The 26592-nt window shown below is 38.2% G+C and overlaps 1 protein-coding gene across 1 annotated transcript; it reads right to left on the bottom strand.

Moving 5' to 3' along the window:
* On the bottom strand, nucleotides 1-26592 carry LOC100368882 (fucose-1-phosphate guanylyltransferase-like). The gene is made up of 3 exons (XM_085497974.1): nucleotides 26514-26592; nucleotides 6236-6403; nucleotides 1-5510 (listed from the first exon to the last, which is right to left on the bottom strand). The coding sequence occupies exons 1-3, from the start codon at nucleotides 26584-26586 to the stop codon at nucleotides 3925-3927; spliced, it is 1827 nt and encodes a 608-aa protein (XP_085354100.1). The 5' UTR covers nucleotides 26587-26592; the 3' UTR covers nucleotides 1-3924.

The raw sequence follows: 26592 nt of genomic DNA, 5'->3' as shown, positions 1-26592 counted from the left end.
TTTCCCTTCAAATTATTTATTTCTTTGAATACCTTTTAAGCATAACACTAAAACTCACATAAACCAAAGTAAATCTTTTTTGTATTTCAAAACACAATAACAGCTAAAATGGAACAATAATTCTTATTAGGAAATCTCCAGAATAATAATACAACAGAGAAACGTGTATGCTTCAAGTTTAAAAGTACAAGTAAATAAAGCAGGCAAATTTTTTCCTCGAATTTTTTCAAAATATACTAGAAGCGGTTTTCAATGAATCAGGTTAAGGTGAAACTCTGGAACAAGAGGATAAAGAAGATGAACTTTCTGGTGAATCAATTGTTGACTAGCACAATGTCGCTTTGAATTCACAAAAATCAGTAATGAACATATGTAGCAGTGAGAACATTCCATTCAATTCATGAAATGTGTCCTCATGAACACATTCTATCATCAAATTGTGAAGAACGTACATTGAATGCCAAGACAGTCTTAACATGCTTTCAGTGAACATCACAAAAATTGACAGCCAGCAAAATTTAAGTTTATTCTATAGCTAACTTTGTATATTCACTAGGTTTAAAATTAGCACATTATCATACAAAAATCTACGTCTGCTACAAACTGGTAGCAATAGTGTGGAAATAAAATGGGTCAATACATTACAAGGATTGGTTTAGTACCGTACATTGTGAAATGTGCAGTACCGTACATTGTGAAATGTGCACATGAAAAACTAATATGTGCATGGCTTTCTTGCCAGTGGATTGAAAACCACATCACCATTTAGTTCAAGTACAAAGATTGCATGCAAATTCATTGAGTTGCTTTAAACACAAAGTTGTGTTCCATGTAAACTATCGTGAATCCTTGTAGACATTACAAGAATTCATTTACATTCAAAGTTGAAATATCTTTTGAAAACTGCTCTATTTTGGACAACACAAATTTTATCTCGGGTGAAACGTTCAACAGAATAGACTAACTATAATAAAGAGGAATAATCTTTGATAAACTCAAAAGATCGCATTTATCACATCCTCCACAAAAAATTCAATGTTGAATTTAATTACTCAACCATCAATGAATCACAATACAGAAACTTATCTTGATTTTTTTTTTTTTTTTTTTGTAGACTAAAAATAATTTTTTTTCTCTGAGAAGGAGGGGAATGATTCACACAAGTTGAGTAGCATTCATCTCACAATGACTGCAAAACAAATTTACAGAAACACTGCTTAGACATGAACACACCAAGTATTACTGGGAAACCATTCCCCCTGTCTAATGCACTGTCCCAAACACCAATACAATTTGACATTCACCAGTTTACTGTCCAACACCATGAGTTTCTATTAGAGAATAAAGTTATAGCTATGTGAATTGGTCCCAGTACACTAAATATTAGTCATAACTGTGAAATACTTTATTTCAGCTGAAATTAATTTTCGATGGAAAGACAATTTGGCAGTTTTGTAAAATATAGGAAAAAATGTATTTTAAACTTTATTTACTTTCACTTTGAAAGTAGAAGAAAATACAGCGAAATAATGCCAACTAACATCACTTTTGAATGATACCCAACATTGTACATTGACAAAAAATAATCTTTGTACAATATACTTAGGCCGCAAGCAAATTGTTAATTTACCACAAGTCAGGGTTCTGGACAGCTTAATCTAGAGGTATTACATCACATTGTGCCAATGGAAAGGCATCAGATTAGTAAATTTCTACAGTCAAATCAAGCAACAGAAGAGCCTGATTAGGCGACTGGTCAATACAACTGTTAATGTTAGGTTAGGGTAAATGATTATTGAGCTATGGAATAGTCAGTGCTGTCAAGTTAGTACAATGACCATGTAAATTTTGTCTAAAGTGGTCAGGCACAAGTTATTGTGCCATCTGATTGAATTCATGGATTGAAGGGTACAGTAACTCTTTAAAGTCTGGTTTGAGCAAACAACCTTTTTCAACACATTGTACATATCACATGGGACCTTTATCATGTGAATGCAGTTTTATGACTATTGCTTTAAGAGTACTTACAGAACACAAGAACAGAATATCTTGATAAAAAAGTTAAATAGCTGCATTTCATGCGAGAACAATCCATCAAAATTTTACCTCAGTTTAACTAAATCCTAAATACCTCTGAAGACAGAATAGTTGTCATTGCACGAGTAATACACATCTTCTGTATTTTGTTATTAAACATAATTTCAGGAATATCATAGGATAGACTACACAAGTTGTGAGCCACTATTGACAGATATATAACAGACAATGCAACAAGCCCTTGGTGCACATACAAGTATTGACCCAGTCAGCTGTACAAGACCTTTGTGCACATGTCTTCAGTTGTACAACATTTCGCCGACTCAGTTCAATACACTGTTTTGCAATATTCAGCATGAAATGTGGCACATGAAAGCAACGAGTACAGAGTTGATCACTTGAGGATATTTAATATTGGAGGTGTCGTTTACACCATAATTACAATACTGGTAGATACAAGTGAAATCAAGTGAAGCATGCTTTTAGCTGAAATGACTTAGGAACCTAACATTTCAGTTAGTTCAAATTAGATTAGGATGGAAAAATAAAGATTCAAATGTAGAATGTATAGTGATGACTATAATGAAAAGCATACTACTATGCAGGTTAATCTTCAGAAAGAAAGTACAGTAATGATGACATATGTACTGAGCCATGTAGGCGAGAGGGAAATTTGAGAAATAATAGACAAGTTTTGAGTTCTGACATTACTCTAGAAACTTGCACACGTTGGCATCAAAACTTTCCAATTTCCTTTATATAAAGCGGGTTGGTTTTGCCATGTAAGCATTCAATAGCAGGGGATCAGGGAAAACGGAAAATAGATTCAGTGAGCTAGAAATCAGCCCCCATTCTCACACAGAACTTACTGATGGCACTGTCACACCAAAGTAGTCTATTGTAGCAGCTCTATGGCTCTCCCCTTATTTTGACCCTCTTATGATAGATCCAAACATCAACCAAAACTGTAGTTGTTAGGGTATTTCAGTTTAAAATGTTAGTATTAATGGAAGTCACTGTTTAATTAGACAAAGTGTCAGACTATGAAAGACCTACACAAGTGTAATTAAATGATGCTTGAAACATGCAAGTTATACATGTATTAACTATTTCACTCGAACAATCTGGAGACTAACAATTCAGACAATCCTAATGCATCTGCTGCACGGCTTCAAGCAGAAAGTACTAATTTGCATTTTCAAAGTATGGCGTTTTTTCTCCCCAATTTAACAACGTATTGGTGATAATTCATATTAAACAAGGGAATTTTAACCCTAACCCTATACACTAACAAATCAGAGCTAAAACGCCTGATAGTTGTACAAAGAATATTAGATTATTTCAGAAGAAGAAAAGAATTCCTAAATAAAAATGAGATCTTCTACTATAGAAACTGAGAACACATACATGCACGTGACATTACAGTGCACCATGGTGTTAAAAATACATAGCAGGAATGATCTCAAATTGAAATCTTATTTGGAGATGCCAAACTAATGACACAAACTTGTTTTCCACATGCATTTATACTGTCAAAATATTTCTGTATTGGAATATTACTACAGAGATTTTCCCCTTCAAATATTGCATCATTAATAGCTGGTCAGTTAATCCCCCTAACGCCTGTTTGTGTGCAACTTGCTCAGTGACCTCACTGACCTTGTATATTTAAATTTAATCATCTGAGCAATGTCCTTTCATGTCAAAATGAACCAAATTAGGTATGTAATATGACTTCAAGGAGGTAACAACAGTTGCTCAGTATCAAATTGTTCTTAGAAGAATACTGAACAAGATGTAACAATTAAGAACAATAATCAAGTTGACTTTTACACTACTATAAGAGCGACAAAAGTGAAAATATACCTTACAAAGCAGGTTCTAAACTTATTTTTTACCTCTTTGTATAACTTTATAGAGATTGTCTCTATAAAACAGCATGGTCTGAATATCTTTCTTCAGTAAAATATCAGAGATAGATATACGACCAACATGAAAACTAGAGAGATCGTCAAACTGCCCCTTCTGTTTGACGATAGTGGCCATATCAAGGGCCGCAAATAAGGCGTTATCCATGTTGTCTGACACTGGGAAAAGCTTTGCATCCCAAATACTATACTCCTCCATACGTGCTGGAAAGAGACACTTTGCCTCATCCGATGAGAAATTAGTGAACAACTCACTAAGGGGTTTACCTAAGAATACTAGATCACCTATACTTGCCTGGCCAACCTTGGTTTTAAGGTTATCATGGATATTAAGTACTATTGTGACATATCTGGCGTCTTTTTCAAGACGTACACAAGCAGTGTGAAGAAAGGTATTATCAGGAATGGATATTCGTTTCTTTCCACTCACACAACACATGCTTACGATACAATTTCTACCAATGTGAATATCTGCCTGAGCACTAAAATTACAATACTCTACAACAAATGGGTGGGAATCCTCAAGACTGTCTTTAATAGCTGAATGCATGGTGCATCCCTTTCCATCGGATATTCGAGGCATCTTTGCTGCTGGCTCATCTGCATTCTTACTCTTCCCCATACGCAAGTTGAACACATCGTTGGTACTGCCGAGTTCATCCGTGAAGGAGGGGTTGCAACAAAAGTGGTGTAAATACTCAGTGGTGGTGCCCAGGTGATAGAAATTTGATTCATTCATGGCTATCACATTCAACTGAGTTCCTTTCAAAAGATTGAATATCTCTTGACGCTTGGCGATGAGCTCATCAGTTACTTTTACCACATTGTCAACATTATTGGTGTAGTCCATGCTAGCGTTTGGTCCCAGTGCCTGTAAGAAATCTCCATAGGCGTCAATCTCGCATTGAAGAGGTTGAACTTGGCGATAGTACTCTGCCAGTTTCTTAATGGTGGGAGCGTCGATGTAAAAGGCACTGTCAGTGTATACGACCTCTGGCTGGCAGTCGCCTCCATTCGCTCCTGTAAGATTACTGGTGTTACAATCTGAGGCCATTTTGTCGGGGATGACAGCACCTTTCTTTCGCATCACTGCAATAGATGGTTTATGTAGAAATTCCAAGCACTCTGTCATATAAGCTTTCACATGCTTATAATTCTCCTGTTTTGGCAATACAAACACTCCATGCCCAGTACCAATTTCAATCGCTGACGGATGTGCTAAGGCCGTCAAACCAGGCTCTTTAAACGACCACTGCAGTTCGTCACCCCGCACATCATACAGCTCTATAGTGTCTGCGGAGCATACAAATATACCTGGTTTCATACGTGATGGCAGATCTATATACATGGCGAGTTTAAGGTCTATCATTTGATAGATGGGATTCCCTACTGGCATAGCTGTAAATATTTTCCCAAGAAGGCTGGCATGAGGAAGACGTTGACTCATTCCGCCAGCATTTATCAAGAGTATTTTGTAATTACACAGCAGATCTTTGTGTAGTTTCTCCAGTTCGGCCAAGGCTGCCAAAGTTGAACCTCCATTTCCTGAAAATTAAACAGCAAGTGAATGGGTGAGATCCTTAATACAAGTACTATTGAACAAAGTAATTCAATATCTATGAGTCAACTTGGAGTTTTCCCCATGCATCTTTGGTACAAGGCATGATGGAAAAATAAATATGCGCCCTTACTAAAAAATGCTATTTATATAATTGTCAACGTCATAGACTCGAATCATTGAAAATATTGTGATAGAAATGTTATGACTAGTTAAAGTGCAATTGAAGAGTATCAACCTAGGTCAGTGTACATGTTATAAGGTTCTTCTTTCACAATGAAATTAAGAACAGAACAGAACTCAAGCTACATTTATCAATCATTCTGAGATTGTAATTTGCACATACTGCAAAAATTGTTTAAGTTTAATTATTTATGGATTTTACAGCTACTACAAAATTTCACGATTTTCATTGACATAAAACAACACGTCACAAACACATCCCCACTGAACAGGGTTTTAGCCAGCCACCAGTCCACCCACCAAACAGACTGGCAACTTTGTTTTTGGACTAGCAACTTTTTCCCATTATTCTGTTATTTCCTATTTGTTCTTTGATAATTTTGCCAAAATATATTCAAAACCATCTACATGTACATTTTCATAAAGTTGAATTGTTTTGGAGTGGCAGTTGTAAATTCCTGGCTAACAGCCTGCTACTGAAGGTAACAATTGTGAGAGGGTGCAACTTAAATACTTCAAAGGACCTTACCAATCTTGGGGCCTACTGGATCAGAAAAGACGTGATAGGTTATACCATCAGGGATTTCTCTCTTGCTCAGTTTGTCATATATCTGTAGTTTATAAGCACTGGCTTGGGCTTCATCGGCTGCTGTGATCACGACCAAATCCCAGAATGGCAAATCACCAACTAGATTACCTAATAAATAATCAAATTCATATAACCATTTAGTATATGACTGCCATAATCCAGATCATCACATTAAAAAATAAGTCACTAGTAGATTGTTCTCTAGTAAGAATTCAACATTCATATCTATCACTAAGCAATGTACAGTATTATGGACAAAAAAAAGGAAAGTAAAAATATTCGGTAACCAAATTCCTATCAGGAATATAATTAATTTTCAAATTGATTGAGTTTTGATTAAGAGTTTGTTCAAATGAAACAATACTACATGTACATTGGGCAAAATGATGTGACAAAAAGTCTTGTCAAGCAATAGTAAACAAAAGTCAGCCATTTTGAATCCAGCTTAAAAAACTAACATGCATGTAGGTAATGTTCAACTTGTGCACTAATTTCAAACAACATTTGTCTGTACATGATTAAGATCCAGTTTCAGAGTAAAATTTTTGATTGATTATTAAGCTTTAAAACGGGTGCTATTTGGCCATCTTGAATTGGATAGTGAAAAAAATGAATGAAGCATGTGTGAAGTTTGAACATGATTGGTCAGACATGACTCTGGAACAACATTTATTGACATGAAATGGCCACCAGTTAACTATTTCAAATCCAATCTGCAAAACACGGCGATATCAGGGCTCATGTCCACAGACTACCAGTTTTTTTTCATGGGGTTATATTATTTGTTAGCTGCAGTAGGGTACTGACAAATCTTTACAATGTTGTTTTGATACATTACTATTATTGATGCATTCAATGTAACAGCTGTGTCAGTGAATGTGATGTGTGCCATGAAAATAATGATAACAAACCATGCATGCTTGCATAGTTATCAAATTCAACATATATAGTTTTGTTTATAGTAATATAGTTCAAAAATATTAATATGGATCCAGAAATTGATGCTTGACTATGATGATTTTTTCAACATTGATATATTTACATTCATTCATCTTATCTGAGTGTCAAATGAGTACTTGTTCATATTGAGAGATATGGCTCCAAAACAGCATTTATTCAAAAAAATGGCCACTGGTCAGCCATTTTGAATACATCTGTAAATCATGATATAGAATGAATATATAATCAAAGAAAGCTTAGAAAGAACTCCCATGTGCTGAGAGTATTGGAGACACATTAAATATAATTCGAAATTACTTAGCTGAAAACTAATTATGCAAATCAGAAAATTAATATGACCAGATTTGAGTGTAAAACTAATGAGGTCTGCGCAATGTAACAGAACCAAAAAATTATGAATTATTATGCTTATTAGGGAATTAATATGAACAGATTTTTACCCCAAACTAATTAGGTTTGTACATTGTCCTAGAGCATCTTTGTACTAAGTTTCATTGAAATGGAATAATTAACACCGCGAAAACTCCAAAATTTCGACCCCTCTAAAAATTTGACCGCCTATTTATTTGCCGGGTTTCGGTGTTTTATTTACCTCCAAATTTTCGACTCCACTAAAAATTGCCGACTCATTCTTATTCGAAAATTGCGACCAGTTTTAGTTTTCCCCCAAACGAAAAAAAAAACGATGTGAGCGTTCAAACGGGACCTTCCTCAAAGGCATGAATCCGGGTTTCTGATTGACTGAGAGATTTTTATTTTATTGGTAACGAAAATATATTCTAAATAAACGAAGTTTCAAATAAAAACGAACACAAAAATCTCGGCATGCTGCGTTTCTGAATTGTTGATTATTACTGTACTCAGTAGTGATTATAATAATGTACACAAAATAAATTTGTTGAATGGTTATGAAATACAAATAAAAGTCAACTTAGCTTCATCGTAAGCGAATGATTCCGGTCTCGTATAAACGTTTGATGCTGTAGGATATCCGCCATGTTCTCTTAGGTCAAATAGGTCAAATCGCTAATTAACCAATCAAAAAGCTGGATGATGCGAAAACGGCATGATTTTTTTTAAATAAAAAAATTAGTTGTTTTTAAAAAATAAACTGGTCATCTGAAGAATAATTTAACATTGTTCACAGTGATAACAGCTCATTCTCGAAAGGAAGCTTACCCGCTCACGCTAGTCACGATAAAAATCATACACGTGTACTCTTGAATAGACAGACGTCAATGACTACGGTAAAACTTAGACTCTATTTTAGCCGGCAGGATTGATTGAAATGTCCGAAAAATGACGCCAAAATACACCTTAAAAGTCCCATTTTATTTTCTTAAATCTCATTATATTTTTTAATCCAAGGGCGAATTTACGGCAGAATTTGGTCCCTCAAATCACCGGTACGGTGCTCAAATAAGGGACACGTGAGCTTTGATTCTAACCGGATACATTGCACTGGGTCGGGGAGATAGTTTGCTAAACTTCCATGTATCTTTTGTCCAATGGGTACCTGTACTTCGAACATTCACAAGTTTTCCTAGGTAGTGCGAGACAGCTTTGTCTTTTGACCTATTAGTTTTGTGCTGACCTCTTCTCCGCGTCTTGATGTTTTGTTTTGCTTGTCATAATACTCACTGATTGATGACTTTGTTTAGATTTTGAGTTACAACTCGGCCACGACCTTTGCTTTTACCGTGAAACATGAGGAAGTTTACGTCAATTGACGGACATTGCATTTTTTAAAAACTAATGAAGCACACTGTCTATCATCCCCATTTTTTTTTGCTGATTTCTATTCTGAAAAATTCGACCGTCCGAAAATGCACCTTAATTTTGACTCTAAAAACACGTCACATTTCTAACACAAATTATTTAAAACCAGTCGAAATTTTGGAGTTTTTACGGTACTTTAGATATCAGTGTGAAAGATTAAAATTGGTTAATTATGCAAATTAGGTAATTAATATGTACAGATTTTAACCCACAATTATTCAGGTCTGTCTATTGTCCTACAGCATCCATGTACATTCATTGATATGTGATGTATAGTACCTGAGATATCAGTGTGAAAGTTGGTTAATTATGCAAATTAGGTGATTAATATGCACAAATATTTACCGGAAACTAATTGGGTCTGCATAATTCTAGATTCATTGAAATATGATGATTAGTACTTTAGATATCAGTAGAAAAGCTGAAAATTAATTATGCAAATTAGGTAATTAATATGCACAATTATTTACCCTAAAACTAATCAGGTCTCTGCATAGTCCTAAAGGATCTATGTACCAAGTTTCATTGAAATGCGATGATTAGTACTTGAGATACCCGTGGAAAAGCTGAAAATTAACTAATTATGCAAATTAGGTGATTAATATGCACAAATATTTATCGAAAACAATCAATCTCTGCATAGTCCTTGAGTATGTAAGTACCAAGTTTCATTGAAATGTAATGCTAACTACTTATATCAAATGCTGAAAATTAATTAATTATGCAAATTAGGTAATTAATATGTACTGATATTACCATAAAAACTATCAGGTCTGTGCAGTGTCGTATGACATCTATGTACCAAGTTTCATTGAAATGTGATGATTAGTACTTGAGATATCAGTGGAAAAACCGAAAATTGACTAATCATTATGCAAATTAGGTAATTAGTATCCACGGATTATTACCAAAAACTAATCAAAACCTAGCATTAGTTCAGAGCATCTATGTACCAAGTTTCATCAAAATCCAATGAGTGGTTGTTTAGATATCAGTGGAACAGTCATGGAACCACTAAAAAATAGCTAATTATCATGCAAATTAGGTAATTAATATGCACGGATTTTTACCAAAAATTAATCAAATCTGCGCATATGTTCAGAGCATCTATGTACCAAGTTTCATCAAAATCCAATGAGTGGTTCTTTAGATATCAGTGGAACAGTCATAGAACAGCTAAAAATTAGCTAATTATCATGCAAATTAGGTAATTAACGAGCATGGATTTTTACCAAAACCTAATCAAATCTGCGCATTGGCCCAGAGCATCTATGCACCAAGTTTCATCAAAAACCAATGTATGGTTCTTGAGATAGCAGTGGAACAGTCGGACACACATACACACATACACACATACACACATACACACATACAGACACACTAACTGCAAAGACTCCCATTTTGTGCTTCGCACATGGGAGTCAAAAATTAAACATAATCAGTCAAATGATGTCAGAGATACGGCTCTAGAACCGCATTCATAAAAAGAAAAATGGCCACCAGTCAGACATTTTGAATCCAATTTGGGAAATAAAATTAGGCAGAGGGTTCTCCGAACCTGCCTATTCACATAGTTCATACCCACCATAGACTCCGGTCAGTCAAAATGACTATTTTGAACTGTAGGCATTAATCAGCAATTCTGCCAATGACTGAGAGATAGAATCCAGGTCAGGGGAAGCCCCATGACCCCAAAATTCTCTTTCCCTTACGTCACGAACCACGTGACCTAGGCCATATGGCAGCGCCATTAACAGCTGTACAATCACTCTGGTTCCTTTCTCTCCGCCTCAAGGACTTAGACCAACGCTACCGAAAGAGTGGGGTTGTTTGGGGGGGGGGGGGTCTATGGTGGGTATGAACTATGTGAATAGGCGGGTTCGGAGAACCCTCTGCCTAAATTCACTACGTTCAATTACCCACCATGGACTCCGGTCAGTCAAAATGACTATTTTGAACTGTTTTCCGAGCAAACAGAAAATGATGAAAGTCTTTTCCCAGTCTGGGATGAAACAAACTACAATAAACTCAACACCTTAGTTAAGACCCAATAAAAGGTGGTGTCTTACCTTGCCTGTGCTGTTCCCGGAGCAAAAAGCCAAAATGCTGCAACAGTGACAGGGTTCGGTGTGCCCGAGAAAGCTAGACCCCAACCCAATTCTGGGGGTAGTAAGCTGTCGAAGTAAAGACCGAAACAGTTCTGCATGAGGGCATAGGCCGCAAAGCGGGCCCTGGGAGTGCTGATGGTAGAGAAATCTGTCTGCATAAAATGCCGAGATTGACTTATTGCCTATGCGCAGGGACTCTTGTGGGCGTTCGGGCTGGGTCATCAAACCAAGACTGACCCGGCTAAAACGGGACCCAACCTAAAGAGACCTTCCTCAATGGATTTGGTGTCTGTTAGGTGCGTTTTCCAGAAGTCTGCCTTCCATGTATGCTCGGGGGGGGGGGGGGGGGGCACCTGACGCTAGCACTAGTGAGTTGGCAATCGCACAGACCTCATGCGCTCGTACTTGGTGTCTCTGCAAGCTCTGTGTTGAGGAAGTTAAAGTATTATAGACCTCTAATACAGTTGCAGTAAACTACCTGGTTATGGAAGTTGGGGAGGCTGGCCTATCCTGCCTGCCTGGGCTGTAACACAAAGACATGTGCCTGGCACCCAGTCCTGAATCCTTAGTACGGTTTGGTAGCAACTCCGTGCTCAAACCAGGCAGAGAAGCAATTCCTTCTGACCCTCCGAGCAGACAAAATTTGACAGCAGGGGATGACGATCGAGTGAGGATTGTGTCCTGGGATTTGGTTCTAGGTGAGAAACCTGATTCATGTCTTTAGCACAACTTGATTGTCCCTAACGGTGGTACATCATCCGAGAAGGACAATGCCCCAGCTCTGGCTGACGCCTACCTGAGGCAAGGGCCAGTAGGAAGACTATTTTCCACAACAACAATTTGAGTGGTGCTGATCGAAGAGGCTCAAAGGGTGGTCTGCTTAGAGCGGACAACACAGCCAACAAGTCCCAGTTGGGTGGTTTCCTTGTATGGGTTCTCGGCGTCTGGAAAGCAGTAAATAGTCTCCTAATAATAGGACAATCCATGTATGTAAATGTGTTGAGATGGGCGTAGTGCGAGTGGTTAGTGCTAGTAGCACTAATCCGAAAAAGTACTAGATCTAGTGGTAAAAATGGCACTAGATCTAGTGCAAAAATGGCACTAGATCTAGTGCTAAAATGTGCACAGTGCGAGTGGCATTGTTATCGCATTGTCAACGACGTCGAATAATAGGAGGGGCATCAACAACCACTTCATATGCAAACTACAAACAGTATAAAACATCGGCAATATATCTGTGAGATGTCCATAATAATACTTTCTTTATATAATACCGGATTCTGCTGTAAATTCGCTCATCAGAAAAATCGTCCTGGGGATTTCACGGCTGGTGGGCGCTTATTTGGGGTGCAAAATTTAAAAAAATAATCATCAAATATTTTTGGGGGGGGACTTATTTTCATTGAAATATCCTACTATGCAGACTTTCAACGCCGTTAGTTGGGCCACCCAAGACGAGAGAAACTATTGCAGAATTAACAATAATTAATAATTCTTGCTGAATTAAAAAGTAGACTGCCTGAAATGTCATTACAGTGTCGCCCAGTGTCATTTTTCAAATACATTTGTTTTTATTTTATTGGTAACGAAAGAATATTTTAAACGAAGTTTCATATAAAAACAAACACAACTGCATTGCGTAGTAGCAAACGATCACAGTTGCGTAATCCGATCATGCTGCGTTTGACAATTGTTGATTATTACTCAGTAGTGATTATAATAACGCACAAAAAATAAATTCGTTGAATTGTTATGAAATTCAAATAAAATTCAATTTAGTTTCATCGTAAGCAAATGATTCCGATCGCATACAAACGCCCGATGCTGTAGGGTATCCGCCATGTTTCTCTTGCATGAGTTGAGGTTAAATCGCTAATTAACCAATCAAAATGCTGAATGATGCCAACGTGTTCAAATCACCATAGCTTATTTAAATATGTTAACGTTATTGAACGCAACGCGGAAGAGATTTACCGATGTTGCGTGTTGTAGTACGATCTTTTGGCTTGGATTTTGATAGGGAAATGGCATGATTTTTTTTTTCAAACCTAAAAATAGTTATTTTCAAAAGATGAACTGAGCATTAGAAGAATAATTTAACATTGTTTACAGTGATAACTGCTCTTTGTCCAAACGAAGCTTATCCATTCACACTCCAAACACGCTCTTGAATAAAGCTGTGAAGGGTTTAATAAAATACGCATTTCACAACCGGAAATTCAACAGACGAACTTGTTACTTCACAGATTTTACATGTTTTAATTATTAGCAACTGTAACAAGTACAAGATTTCGAGAGTCTACAACAAAAAATCCTAAGGACTCCTAACAAATATCATTGCAGAGAAAGTGTCTAGACATATATAATATGGTCACGTTAAAAAATCGGCGAGGTATATCATATTCCGCTAACTGGTTACTTGTGTAAGCAATCGCAAACTATCATCGACATCAAAGATGAGCTACACAATGTCCATATCAGGATTAACTTGGGTTGAAAAAAAGGAAATAAGCCAGGCTTAAATGGTCACTTGAGATGCGTTGTGGACCCTTCCGTTAGTACCTCCATGCTCCGAATATTACTGAATGCTTGAGATTAGCGTAATCCATTGTAAAAAGGGGCTAAGAGCTAACGTGACCAATGTTTGTGAACGAATATTGACAAACGATCACAGGGTAAAGCTAAAACAATAGCGTCGTGGCTTTTTTCCCGTTAGTACCGCCGTGGTACAATGTAACAACAGAATTGCGTGAATCCACTTTTACCATTGGTTGATTATGTCCGCAAAGGTCAATGTCATGACAACCAGACAACGATTCATTTTCTGTATGGTTCCCAGCGGTACTGAGCAACATGCCCATTCACAGGTCGCCGTACACACAAAATCCGCCGAGCTTTACAGGGACCCGGGACTTAGACTAGCAGTATACACATTTTTTATTTAGTTCATATATGCCATCATAATTTCATTTACGAAGATCTATTTTCATTGAGTGTGGCGCCGACCAGAAATAAAACGGCACGTCAGCGATTTAAAAAAAAAAATCAACGCTTTATTCCACCATTTACATACAAGTTACAAGTTTACATACGCCGAAGTTGAAAACACAAACTTCCACACAATACCATTTCATACAGTGTATCTATTCACAATTTGTAAAAATTGCGAAGTTCGACCTGCAGTTTCACTGACCATGGAGCTAGTTTCCCGGCCGATCGCGTTGTTTCAAAGGTCTATTAGTTACGATTCACGTGGACAATGACATTCATGTACATACTCAATTTCCCCACTGTAGCACATTTCCAATAAATGAAAGATACAACAACTTTACGTAAATATTAATTTATTTTCAGACAATTACGAGATGTCTCGACGTCGTTGACAACGCGATATCAATGCCACTCGCACTATGTACATTTTAGTACTAGATCTAGTGCCGTTTTAGCACTAGATCTAGTGCCATTTTAGTACTAGATCTAGTGCCATTTTAGCACTAGATCTAGTACTTTTTCGGATTAGTGCTACTAGCACTAACCACTCGCACTATGTCCATTTCGACACATTTACATACCTCGACAATCGGCTAGTCTTGTTCCCGTACGTTCTCAATGGTGGGGGACAAGGCCGACCTGTAGCCAACGGTCGCTGCGTAGGACAAACCCACTTCGTCAAACAGGTGGACAAAGGAGCCTGCTACCTGGCCAATAGAGGGATGGTATGAATCAATCTCCCTTCCTCTACACCAATCAGTGTATGCTTGCAGCCTAGAAATGTAGGCCGCGTTGGTGTAATCCCATTTGACCCTGTCCAGGATGTTGGCAGCCCGCTCAGATAAAGCTTTCGTATGTGCGGGTCTACTGAGAGCCTCTATGCGTGTAAGTGATAGCTGCTGGGCTCGTTGGTAGTGCGCCGTCTGGTTGGTCCGGAAGCACTACTGGTGTTTCGACTAGCATTCCCGACAGAAGTGGAAACTAGGCCTTGCTTGGCCAATTGGGTGCGACCAATGATAATATGCAGGTGTGCAAGTTTTCTCCGGTGCTCGGTGAACTAGCGGGAAGGAAGGAAAGGCGTGGCGTACACAACTAAGTGGGTCCACGGGGTTAGCAAAGGAACCCTGGCCCAGGCTCCTGGAGACGGCAGGAGTGTTACGTAAGTCGAGAGCTGAGCATTCTAGGGTGAGGTAAATCGGTCTAACCTTGGACCGTCCCATAGCCGAAACAGCCTGGAGGCTACCCACTGGGTATATACTGTAGAATACTTTATTTTCGCTTGGAATTTATTTTCGCCATTTTCGCTGAAGGAATGATTTCATGAAAATAAAATCCAGCGAAGATACTTTTTTCCCTATATTTCACATTAAACTCATGAAAAATCAGTGAAAATAAATTCCAAGCAAAACACCCAAAAAGCCTTTTCAACGAAAATTAATTCCAGCGAAATAAAGTATTCCACAGTATATATACTGCATTCAGTTTGAGTCTGTTGATACGGTAGTCCCGAAACTAATGCGGGGGCCATATCCTTGGGCTTATTTGTCCAATAGATGCGCCGCCCCCAACCTTGGGAGGAGGCATCTGTTACCAGAGTCATATCTGGGGCAAGTGGGTCCAAGGGGAGCCCCCTGTCCGAGGTTGGCCAGTGACGACCACAAGGGCAGGGCATCCTTCACTTGGTCCGAGAAATTCGAATACTTGGCCCAGCTGGGCGATTCGAAGGAGATGCAACTCGCTGGGTGCATCAGTATGTGCAGGTAGGCCCCGCTTAAGTCTAGTGGGGCTAGCCAGTCGAAACAGTGGATGGAGAGAAGAACCGAAGAACCCTGAATGGCGTCTCCATGTGGAATCGATCGAGGACCACGTACTGATTCAGTCTGCCTAGGTCCAAAACTGGACGCCCGCCACTTGTAGATTTGGTACTACGAACACATTTGGGTAGAAGCCTGGACTTAGCTCCAGCTGATCTACCCTGTGTATGGCGCCTTTTCCCAGTGCCCAATAGGGGAGACACTGACGGGGGAGATGGAGATTTCAGCGGTATCCTGTAACAGGATGTCACCACCTGGAAAGGTCCAGGGATCGGTCACCTGATGTCTCCAAACCAGACTACACCGGCGCAATCTGTGTACAACAAGGATATGAGGCCATGGGTTCGGCAGTTGCGAGGGGTGTGCTTTCTTCTTCCATGAGGTGAGTTCCCCAAGGCCGGAAGTCGTCACTAAGTTATGACCTGGCCACTCGCCGAACACATGCCTCCCCCCCAATATATGTGTCGCCTGGTCTAGGAGGCTGGTGCGTTCTGCCTCCGAGGTCTCAGAGTCCTGTGCGCGCACAATGCGCTCAAGCAACTTCGGGTGTGATGGATAGTCTCAGATTGAGGTGGCGAGAATGCCCATGGAATGCGGCTGTCCCCCTTTACCCAGTCTGCCCAACGGAAATTCATGGTACCGGGGTCTGGGGGAAGGAGCTTTGGGATCCGGTTGGGGGTATTTTGGTCTCATCCCACACTTTGGGGACTGATCCAGAAACCACACCGACCGGGTAGCGATTGGTCCAGCAGAAAGTGTTGCATAAGATTTTACCACACCCGGGGGCCTTAAGCGTCACCTCCTCCGCGGCTGTCCAACATCCGCCCATCAACACGCGCGTCCCGTGTCCCACTCGGACGGACAGGGAGAGACGTGCCGACGGGGTTGCTTTGGATCCAGACGCCCGTGATCCCATAAGCGTTGAAGCATCTGAAAGTGGTCGCCTTAGGATCAGGGGGATGGGGGTCTTTACATCGTATCACTAAGGTTGATTGAACTCCATATCACCCCAAAAGCGTGGCTCACCAAGTCGTTATGGATGGAAGACTGAGGGGCCGCCCGAGGCACCGGCTGTATCCGACGTGAGTGAACTGTGTCTCCTTTTCACAATATGTGAGAGAGAGCGTGTTCGACTGTGCGTCTCATGACAGGTCGTCGGCTCCCTCTGGGGACGCCCGTGGGTCGGTAAGAAGGGAGTCAAAAACCCACAGCGGAGACCGGACGCAAAGGTAAATTCGTTACTGTACCATTACCGCGCGACGAACCCTGGCTGGCTGAAAGTAGGGGGTCAACATGTGCCCTGCCCTGAAAGCCCTGCCCCGAGATCGGAGGCTTGGCTGCGAGCACCCTGTTGGCATTCAGTGCCCGAGGCTCCAGAGGAGGCCCGGTGCAATTAGCCTGATCCTCGGCCTGACCGAAATTAGTGAGAGAGCCGCGGCTGGAAACGGGGTTTCCCGGAAGAGATGTGTTTGAATGCAAACATGCTTTCGTGTTTCTCCCTGCTTGCCCAACGGGGACCGCAGTGGAGAAAGCTTGTTCCGACTGCGTCTGATCCCGGCCTGCCAGGAAGACTGAAAAAATATCGGTACCTCTACTGTCGGGCCTCCTACTCGATGTCCCGGTACGTGAAGCACCGGTAGCCGAGTGTAAGGACTTTTCACTCATGCCAAACACGCAACTCACTTCAACCGTTTTTTTACTGGACGCGCGACCTTGCTGTGAAAAAACGAGCGACGCGGTCAGTCTCAGCGATTTTGATGGCTCTGAAAATGACCATGATTCATGACATTTTGCTACCAGTTGAGTCATGTGACACAGGTCAAGCTTTCAGTTCAATATGGTGGCAACAATATCAATATCTGTGATACTTGTTAACTTGAAGCTACTGTGTACAATGGGAGTTAAATGGTGTGCTTACTGCAAATATAAGAGTGATTCTCGCATTCAGCAAAAATAATAAAATGAATGGTGTTTTTTTATGATTCCCTAAGCCAAAAACATAGTCTGAAAAGGGCAATTGATGGATCAGTGCCTGCTCTCAGGCAGACAATTTTGTTCGACACTGAATCACTTATTTGTTCCCCGCACTTTGCAGAAAGATTCAAATTGTGAAAGATAAGGTCGTCACCAAACCAAGTAAACTTGTTTTGAACATCGCCATGTATTTATTGCACACAGGTAATTTGACATAATTTGACACTTTTAGATGCTTCTTCTACTTACAGTCAGATTGATGACACATTAAACAAGTTTGTACTGTATATGTATAAAATCGGGAAGGAAGTTATAATATAATAATTCACAAGATATCAACAAAAATTAAACAATAAATATGCAAATGAGGCCATTAATTAAGTTGAAACTCAATAGTGCATAGCACACATCTTATAATGACAGATCAAGTAAGTCTATACCAAGTTTAGTCTCGTTCAGACAATTAGTCCACAAGATAAACAAAAATTTAAAATTCATTAAATATGCAAATGAGCTCGTTAATTAAATTGAAACTCAACATTGCATAGCATATCCCTTTTCCGGTCAGGGGAGTTTCATGCTATCAGGTTAAGTCGGTGAAAAACGGTCATGATTAAATGCACTCCAGTAGCCAGCATCTGTGCATGCTATCCTGCCAGACATTTTTGCAAAAATAGGCCATAGTTAACAGACTGTATCGACCTCAGTTTTTACATTTTTTGCAATCTGTTCGCATACACACTTCATTACCACCATGGACAACAATTTCTCGTATAAAAAAAATCACCGTTTTATTTCAATACACATTTTTTACTGTCGTTAAGTAACGATGTAATTGTTTTGCCCTTTGTACAGTCTCAATAAACACATGTTAAACATTGAAATAAATATTGCTTAATTGAAAACACATTACAAGCAAGTACATGAATGCAAGTTCGAAGTAAGAAGAAAAAAAAAGTATGGGGATATTTGGGACATGTACGGGGGAAAAAGTGTTTGACGTACTCGACCCGTCAGCGTACATTTCAAATTACAACGTATATTCAACGACTGTTACATGTGTAACATATTACAACGTACTTTCCGTGACTTGACTGATGTTATATTCAAGCTCTAACATATATTAACTGAATTGACCGTACAAGTAAGTCCACACTTACAACTTATATTTAACGACTCAAACTGAGACTCAAACGAACGAGAACGTAACTGCAACGACTTGATCGGGGCTACCATCACACGGCAACGTATATTGTAACGATACAGGCACGTGTCTCTCGTCATCTACTGCTTCTGCCGCTGTAGCCAGTGGGGGATAGACTGTATTTAAAATCAATATTTGCGTGCTGTCATCCTGGTATGCAGTAATATTGATAGTGTCGTCCGGTTTAGTTGCTGCTTTCATTTCACCAATTTTCAATTTCAGCTTCTTGCTTTTCCCCTCAGTAATTAATTGCGACGGCATGGTTTTCCGATTTCGTCTGCTAAAACTACCGACCATGTACACTTTCTTGTCTTGTAATTCAAGGGCTGTGTTAACTGACGTAAAAAGCGAATCACAGAAAAGAATATGGTTTTTTTCTGTGAAGGGCTGTAGCAACCGGTGTGTTGTCTTCTTGATTGTCCCAGTTTCTTTCTTTCCCCCCTCAATTGTAGTTTTATATTTCACCCACAAATATGGTTCAAAGTTTGCAATGTAAGACGTTGTCGAGTCGCACACCTGCCATATTTTGAAGCCATCATGGTCGGGTTTGTGGGGCAATCTCTGCTTAAACTTGGACCGTCCCTTGAATCTAATCATACCCTCATCAATCGAAATTTCCTGTCCTATCTCGTAGTATCGCCGACAATTTTCGAGTACAGGTTTCAGCCACGGGTTGATTTTATACAACGGGTCGGCCTCTGATCGTTGACGGCGACGTTCAATGTCAGGATCCCGCCGTGGGTCATTTACTGGATCAGCTAAATGAAAATAACGCATTAGCATTTGAAATCTGGCCCGAGTCATTACTGACGCAATTCCCCTATCCCTCTTCTTACCGACGCCATAAAATACCATGTGAAAAATGGACACCTATTTTCCCAGCATACATTTCACACTAACTAGCCAAGACTTTTTGTGTAATTTCAACCAATTTCAATTGTCAAGTACTGCCTTTTAAGTAATCAAATTGACATTAAACTTGGTTTTCCATTTAGAATAGAATATTGTCTTCTCATTTCATGAAATTCAGACACATAAATTAAATTGTACGATTAGAGGAGGGTTACAAAAATATGCTAATATCAATATCAAGTAACTATGCTACTTGAGAATTTGAATTGGGGGGGGGGGGTCCAAAAAAAATGTTACCCCCCAAAATATGGTTTTGTATGGCTTGGGGTGTTTCCAGTCTAAAATCAATTATATGGTATTTTATGCGTTCAGATTGTGCAGAACGTAGGGCATTTATCTTATGGCATTATATGGCTACAGTAATAATTAAAGATATGGTACTTTATGGTTTCAGAAGGAATAAGTACTCAGCCAGATAATATGGGTTTTTATGGCTTGGGAAAGGAAATCATTGGACCATATAATACCATGTTATGGTAAAATATGGCTTCAGGTTTTTATTTGAGAAAATATAATTACCTAAATGCGACGATCAAATTCTGTTAAACTCTGAATAATTTTGAAACTCAAAATGATGTCAACAGATTTAGCATTTACATGTACTGCCTGTGTAGTAACCTTTTTATGGGCTAAAACAGCTGTCATTTTGAAAATGTTAATGATCTTCATTTGTTTATAGACTAGCGGCGCTAGAAGAATTTGTTTATCAAAAGAAATGAACATTTCTACAGTTTGACCACTGATATATTTTGGCTAAAGAAAAACTAAGTATAAATATGATAAACAACAACATCTGGACAGATAGAAGCAAAAATATGTCATTAGTCTAAACAGATTTGCACCTGTGTATCAAATTTTAATGAAATCTTGATGGTATAGTAACACATGCTTTAGTGAACTCTGACACCATATATTACCATAAAATTTTAAATCTGAAGCCATAATATACCATTTCACAATCAAGTATCATATAAAATGCCATAAATTACCATATTCAATCCAAGTGTACCGTTAAAGTCCTATTATAAACCGCGGTTTATATTACAATGTATCAATTTAAAAATTGGGATCAAAAGCTCAAGTTCGGGGTGCGGTTTCTATTACGTACATATTGCAATCACTAAATGGGCGTGGTCATTTTTTGTCCACAACACATGCACAAAACAAACAATACACCGTACAATCTCTTGAATAGGCGTTGGGGAAGAGTGAAAGGCCTTATTTTGGTTCTAAAATAGGCGTTACGAAATGTTGAAAAATTACAGTCAATCAAAAAAAATGTCCACATGATACAAAAAATACTCAGTATTTTCAATGTAATATGCATTTATTTTTTTAATTTTCTTGGTAACGAAAAGTATATTCTAACAGAAGTTTCAAATAAAAACACGAATGCACTGCTTAGTAGCAAATGATCACATAACGGTAGCTCGATCCGGCCATGCTGCGGGTCACAAGTGAATCACTTACTTGTTTTCGAAGTGTTGATATTGGTGATTATTATTCAGTAGTGATTACAATAATGCACGAAAAATAAATCCGTTGAATTGTTATGAAATGCAAGTAAAATTCAACTTGATTGATTTCAGTCACATGTAAACAGCGGATACGATATCCGCCATGTTTTTGAATGCTCACGTGACGTATTATTGACCGGATAGGTCAAGTCGCTAATTAACCAATCAAAATGCTGGATGGTGCCCACGTGTCTAAATTACATAGCTCATTTAAATATGTTAATGACAGTTCAGCGACCTCATGGTGAACGCAACACGGAAGAAATTTACCGATAATGTAGTGCGATCTTTTGGCTTTGATTTCCATGGAAAAACGGCATGATTTTTTTTTAAAATCAAGAAATTATTTGTTTTCGAAAGATAAACTGAGCATTGAAGAATAATTTAACACTTTTACGGTGATAAAAGCTCATTGTCTAAAACTTACGAAACACAGACGTATTCAGAAAGAGTATTGACAGAGGTCGCTGCCAGAACAAAAGCAGTTTCATTGCCTGTCTGACATCTTATCACTGCTGAACAATAAATATTGTGAATATTTTTAGCCATGTTGTCGAAAAAAATGAATAGGATTAGGAACAATGCCGTTTTGGAACAGCTGGTTGAAACAATGAAGTCAGTCACGGTCTTGTTGAATTGGGGGTGCGGTTAGTAATTGGTACTTTTCAAGTTTTCAATTTTTGTTAAGAACTCTTTAACCCCGAAGCCGGAATTGGGGGTGCGGTTACTATTACGTATGCGGTTTATATTAGGACTTTAACGGTAAATTGTGGAAATATAGTAGTAAGGCAAAAAGTCAGATGGCTGTCAATCGGGCATCATTGACCAGATTTTGAAACAAATTGTCATGGACATGCATCCTAACTTTTATAAAGTACATGTATGTGCCAAATTTGAATGAAAACTGACAGTGCACGTCCAAGATACCGCATAAAAAAAAACAAGATGCCTACCAGTCAACCATCTTTAATCCAATTGCGAAATAAATAGTCGTGGACAGGTATCCTAACATGTATAATCTATGTACCAAGTTTGAATGACAACTGACAAAGCATGTCCAAAATACAACATTTTCAAAAAACTAGATGGCTGCCAGTCTGCCATTTTAAATCGAATCACTAAACCACTGCATGTGCATACGTCCTACATAAGGTACTAGGCACATGCAAAGAATGAACGGAATCGGTCCACAAGATTCTGAAATATGACTCTGGACAGACTGAAGCACGGACGGACGGACACACGAACCGATAGACTCAGGAACTCACGGACGGTCCGGGACATATATACTAATATGATTTATGTACCAAGTTTGAATGAAAACTGACAAAGCATGTCCAAAATAGAACATAATCAAAAAACAAGATGGCTGCCAGTCGGCCATTTTGAATCAAATCACTAAACCATTGCATGTGCATATGTCCCACATAAAGTACTGGGCACATGCAAAGAATGAACGGAATCGGTCCAAGGGATTCTGAGATATGACTCCGGACAGACACACAGACAGAGACCAAATTATAAGTCCCCGTTCTCGTACTTCGTTCGAACGGGGACTAATAATGAACAACAAATTGATCAGAATCACTCTCTATGATATTAAGGCCATGGCCAAACTCCTAGTCATTAACAGTATTTAAATTATTGGAAGCAGCAGGAGTTGGCTGTAATGTAATTGAGGACGGATGCCATTTTACATTAGTATGTCCCAAACATAACTAAGGTTGAAGTTTATTTCACAGTATTACTACTCCCCACCTACAGAGATAAAGTTCAGAATCAAACCACATATATAAAATTAAACCTCAGTAAATTTATATTTTATAGCTTTCAAGAACAACAACTTATGTTTGGAGAGAACACTTAAATTATTCAAATTTATGTATTATGATTTTATATTTGTTTTTCTTTACTTATTTCTGCGACCATTCCAAACAAATTTATTATGTATTTATTTGTATCTGTAAATAAGGCCAAAGGCCACAGTATGAAATAAAGATATTATTATTATTATAACAAATTGATCACAAGTCTGTGGTTACAATTATCTAATGCTATCTTTCATTTTGCTATAGTTTTTAAACAGACACTTTTTTTATTTCCTGGCTATGAACTTGAGAAGATATCTACATTCGCATTCGCATCTAATATAATGAAATCGAAAAAAAAAGAATCTACACACACTCTTACATTTGTACATTCTTACAAGTGCCAAAATTCAGGTTGAGTACAACATTTTGTAAATGCTTGACCATCTGTGATATCATAGCAGGTAGTTTAATCGATAATTAAACTAGTCAGCTAGCTGGAGCAGTAAAGCCTAACATACCAAGAGCAGTTTTCCACAGACTTTCCTGGGATATGGTTAAGTGCCACAGTAAGTCATGCATGTGAAATATTGTGCTCTTCCAAATGTAAAAAGTTACTTTTAAATGCACTAAAATATGTACATGTACGTATGTAAAAAAATGAGTGGTGTTTACCGTAAAAACTCAATTAATTAATTCATGGTAGTAAAAAAGTAATTGCGTACATGTACAAACAGAATTTATTTTGTACGCAAATTAAATAACAATGTAACATTTAGCATGTATGATTTAGCATTGGAAGGTTCAGCAAGAATTTGATGTCACAAATCACCCGAAAAATAACTTGTGCCTGAGACGAATAATAAAAAAAGCTAGGCACTCTTATTTCTCCAGAAAGATGAGACAAGTTTATCGTTACCATGGATTGTGAATTAAAAAAAGATACATTTAACACTTAGTGTTTTTAAAATGAACTGGGTGCAAGAATTAAGATTATTACTGAGAATGAATATTTTTTTTAGTGTCTGGGAAATGTGCACCAACATGTTTCCTGTTTAGAGAGATGTGTGGCAAGTGTTTCAACTATTTTGTCATCCTGAATATCGCTTTGATCACAATGAACATCACCAGGAGTATTTGTGTATGCAAATGAGAAGCCTAATTTTAAATTACATAAAAATTATATTGATTATATTGGCATAGTTTGAAACTTTTTTTCACTTTAACAATTTATTTTGTGCTTAGAAACATAAAAAATAATAATATTGATGTACCAAATAATGATTTTGGGTGATAAAGTAGCAGGCATTTCACAGGTACTTCTTTCAAGTTGCATATTGTGTGCAAACCAAATCTCAGATTCAATTCACTTTAGGATTAAAATCAAAATGAAAAAAAAAAAATAATCTTGTTCAATATATTAAAATAGATGAAAATAAAAAAGTTTGCCTACAATCTTGAGACATAATCCCAAACATTGAGAATTGGCGACTTAACATTACACGACTGAAAGACTCAATCTAGAAAGTAGGTTGCTAAATTGTTTTCTTTCATAAAATAGTTTTAGTCGCATTGGCTAATGCTACGTTGTTTTTCTTTACCAATGCCAAACTGGTTTAGCCACTTTGCAAATGAGGAGAAGTGAGAAATTGGACAATTGCTTATGTAATGTACACATTTCTATGGGTGTTGACTTAAATGATGACAATATTTTGGGAATAATTCATGATTTGAAATTGCTCCTAGCCATTGGTGGCAAAAGTCACAATTTATTGTAGCCTGATCTGAATGAAATTCGCCATTGGAGACCAGCTAAGGGATAGTTAAAGCCCAGAGTATTTAGAAAAGTAGACAACTAATGAGTCATAGAGTAACAGGCTTGAAGCTGCCTTCTATGAAATGCTCCTGCAACAATATTTTGGAATCTGTGCACATACAATCTGCAATTTTTCAAGATACATTTTTTTTTCCAGTATGTAATTTTTACACTAACAGAATAAATACAGTAAATGTGTCGGTAACTTGTACACAATACCTTAACTTGCTGCATGAATGTGTAGTGTCCACTGTACAGACAGTACCACTCATGACAAAAAAACTGGGTTAAGGAAATTCATGATTCAACAAATTACGAATCATAAATTAACAAATCAACAAATTACAGTTAAACTAATTCATGATAAAATGTGGTTCACCTATTTTTGCGAAGCAATTGCTCTCGTTTGTGAAGAACAGGGATACACAGCCGCCATTTTTAAGACAACTTTTATAATAAATATTTTTTTCATAATGATTAAAATAAACCTGTACTACACAGACCCCTCACCTACCACCATCACTAGTCTTAATCACTTAATCACAAGTATTGTCTACACTTGTGTTGTACATGTATGTAATTAAAAATGACTTTTTTATGGTAAGACTTGTTTACACCAATGCCTCACTATTGCTATTAAATAATTATTATTACTGTTTTTAATCCACACATCTACGTCTGGCATTTATTGACTCGTGATTTGTGATTCGTGAATTACCCCGACTATACTATGCTATACAATGTGCAAAAGCAGTCAACACACGTCAAATATTTAAGTCAACGGTAAATTGGTGAAAGTTTATAAATATTTTAAGATTTATAAATTCGCAAATACTACCAAATACAAACCCAAAGTCCGATTTCTCATCACCAACACCGCGCACTGACGTTCGCTCTACTCCACCACTAACAGGTATTCGCCCAAAAATGTCTTGCGATAAACCATACATAGCGCGTTTGTGATGATCATGGACCTAAATCTAGTACAAGCCCGACCGAAAGGCCACCGCCCGGTTGATTTAACGCGGCTCCTACACATTTCATTTACCTAAATGCTCATACCGTATCGGTGGAGTGTGAAATATGATATTGAGACAGATTTTCTATCACAGTTTTCCTTTCTTAGTTTTCAAATCTCTGCAATTCACTAAATTTGCACTAACGTCGTCACCGACCACGTGATACGGAGGGTACGACCAATACTACACGTCACACAACTAAGTAACAATTTATCGATTTTTCGGAATAAATACAAACGACTCAAAGCAAATTTTGAGACGCGCGTGATCTTGACATTATGCTGCATATGCAAATAATCACTCAAGTGACTGTTACCTCGTAATGTTTCGTATTCCTGTAGTTTTTCTCGAGTAGCTTCCGCAATGTGCTCCTGTATGGAGGTCGCCATGTTGGC

Source organism: Saccoglossus kowalevskii, chromosome 4 (genome assembly GCF_978046115.1).
Source record: "Saccoglossus kowalevskii chromosome 4, keSacKowa6.1, whole genome shotgun sequence".
NCBI classification, from domain to species: Eukaryota; Metazoa; Hemichordata; class Enteropneusta; family Harrimaniidae; genus Saccoglossus; species Saccoglossus kowalevskii.
Note: the sequence above shows the minus strand (reverse complement) of the source record. Positions and strands in the feature narration are given on the sequence as shown.

Excerpts from the sequence above, each read along its gene's own strand:
- LOC100368882 (XM_085497974.1), bottom strand. The coding sequence starts at position 26,586 with ATGGCGACCTCCATACAGGAGCACATTGCGGAAGCTACTCGAGAAAAA. Across the intron at positions 6,404-26,513 it reads GGAATACGAAACATTACGAG|GTAATCTAGTTGGTGATTTG; the intron begins GTAACAGTCACT and ends ATTATTTATTAG. Across the intron at positions 5,511-6,235 it reads TCCAGTAGGCCCCAAGATTG|GAAATGGAGGTTCAACTTTG; the intron begins GTAAGGTCCTTT and ends TTTAATTTTCAG.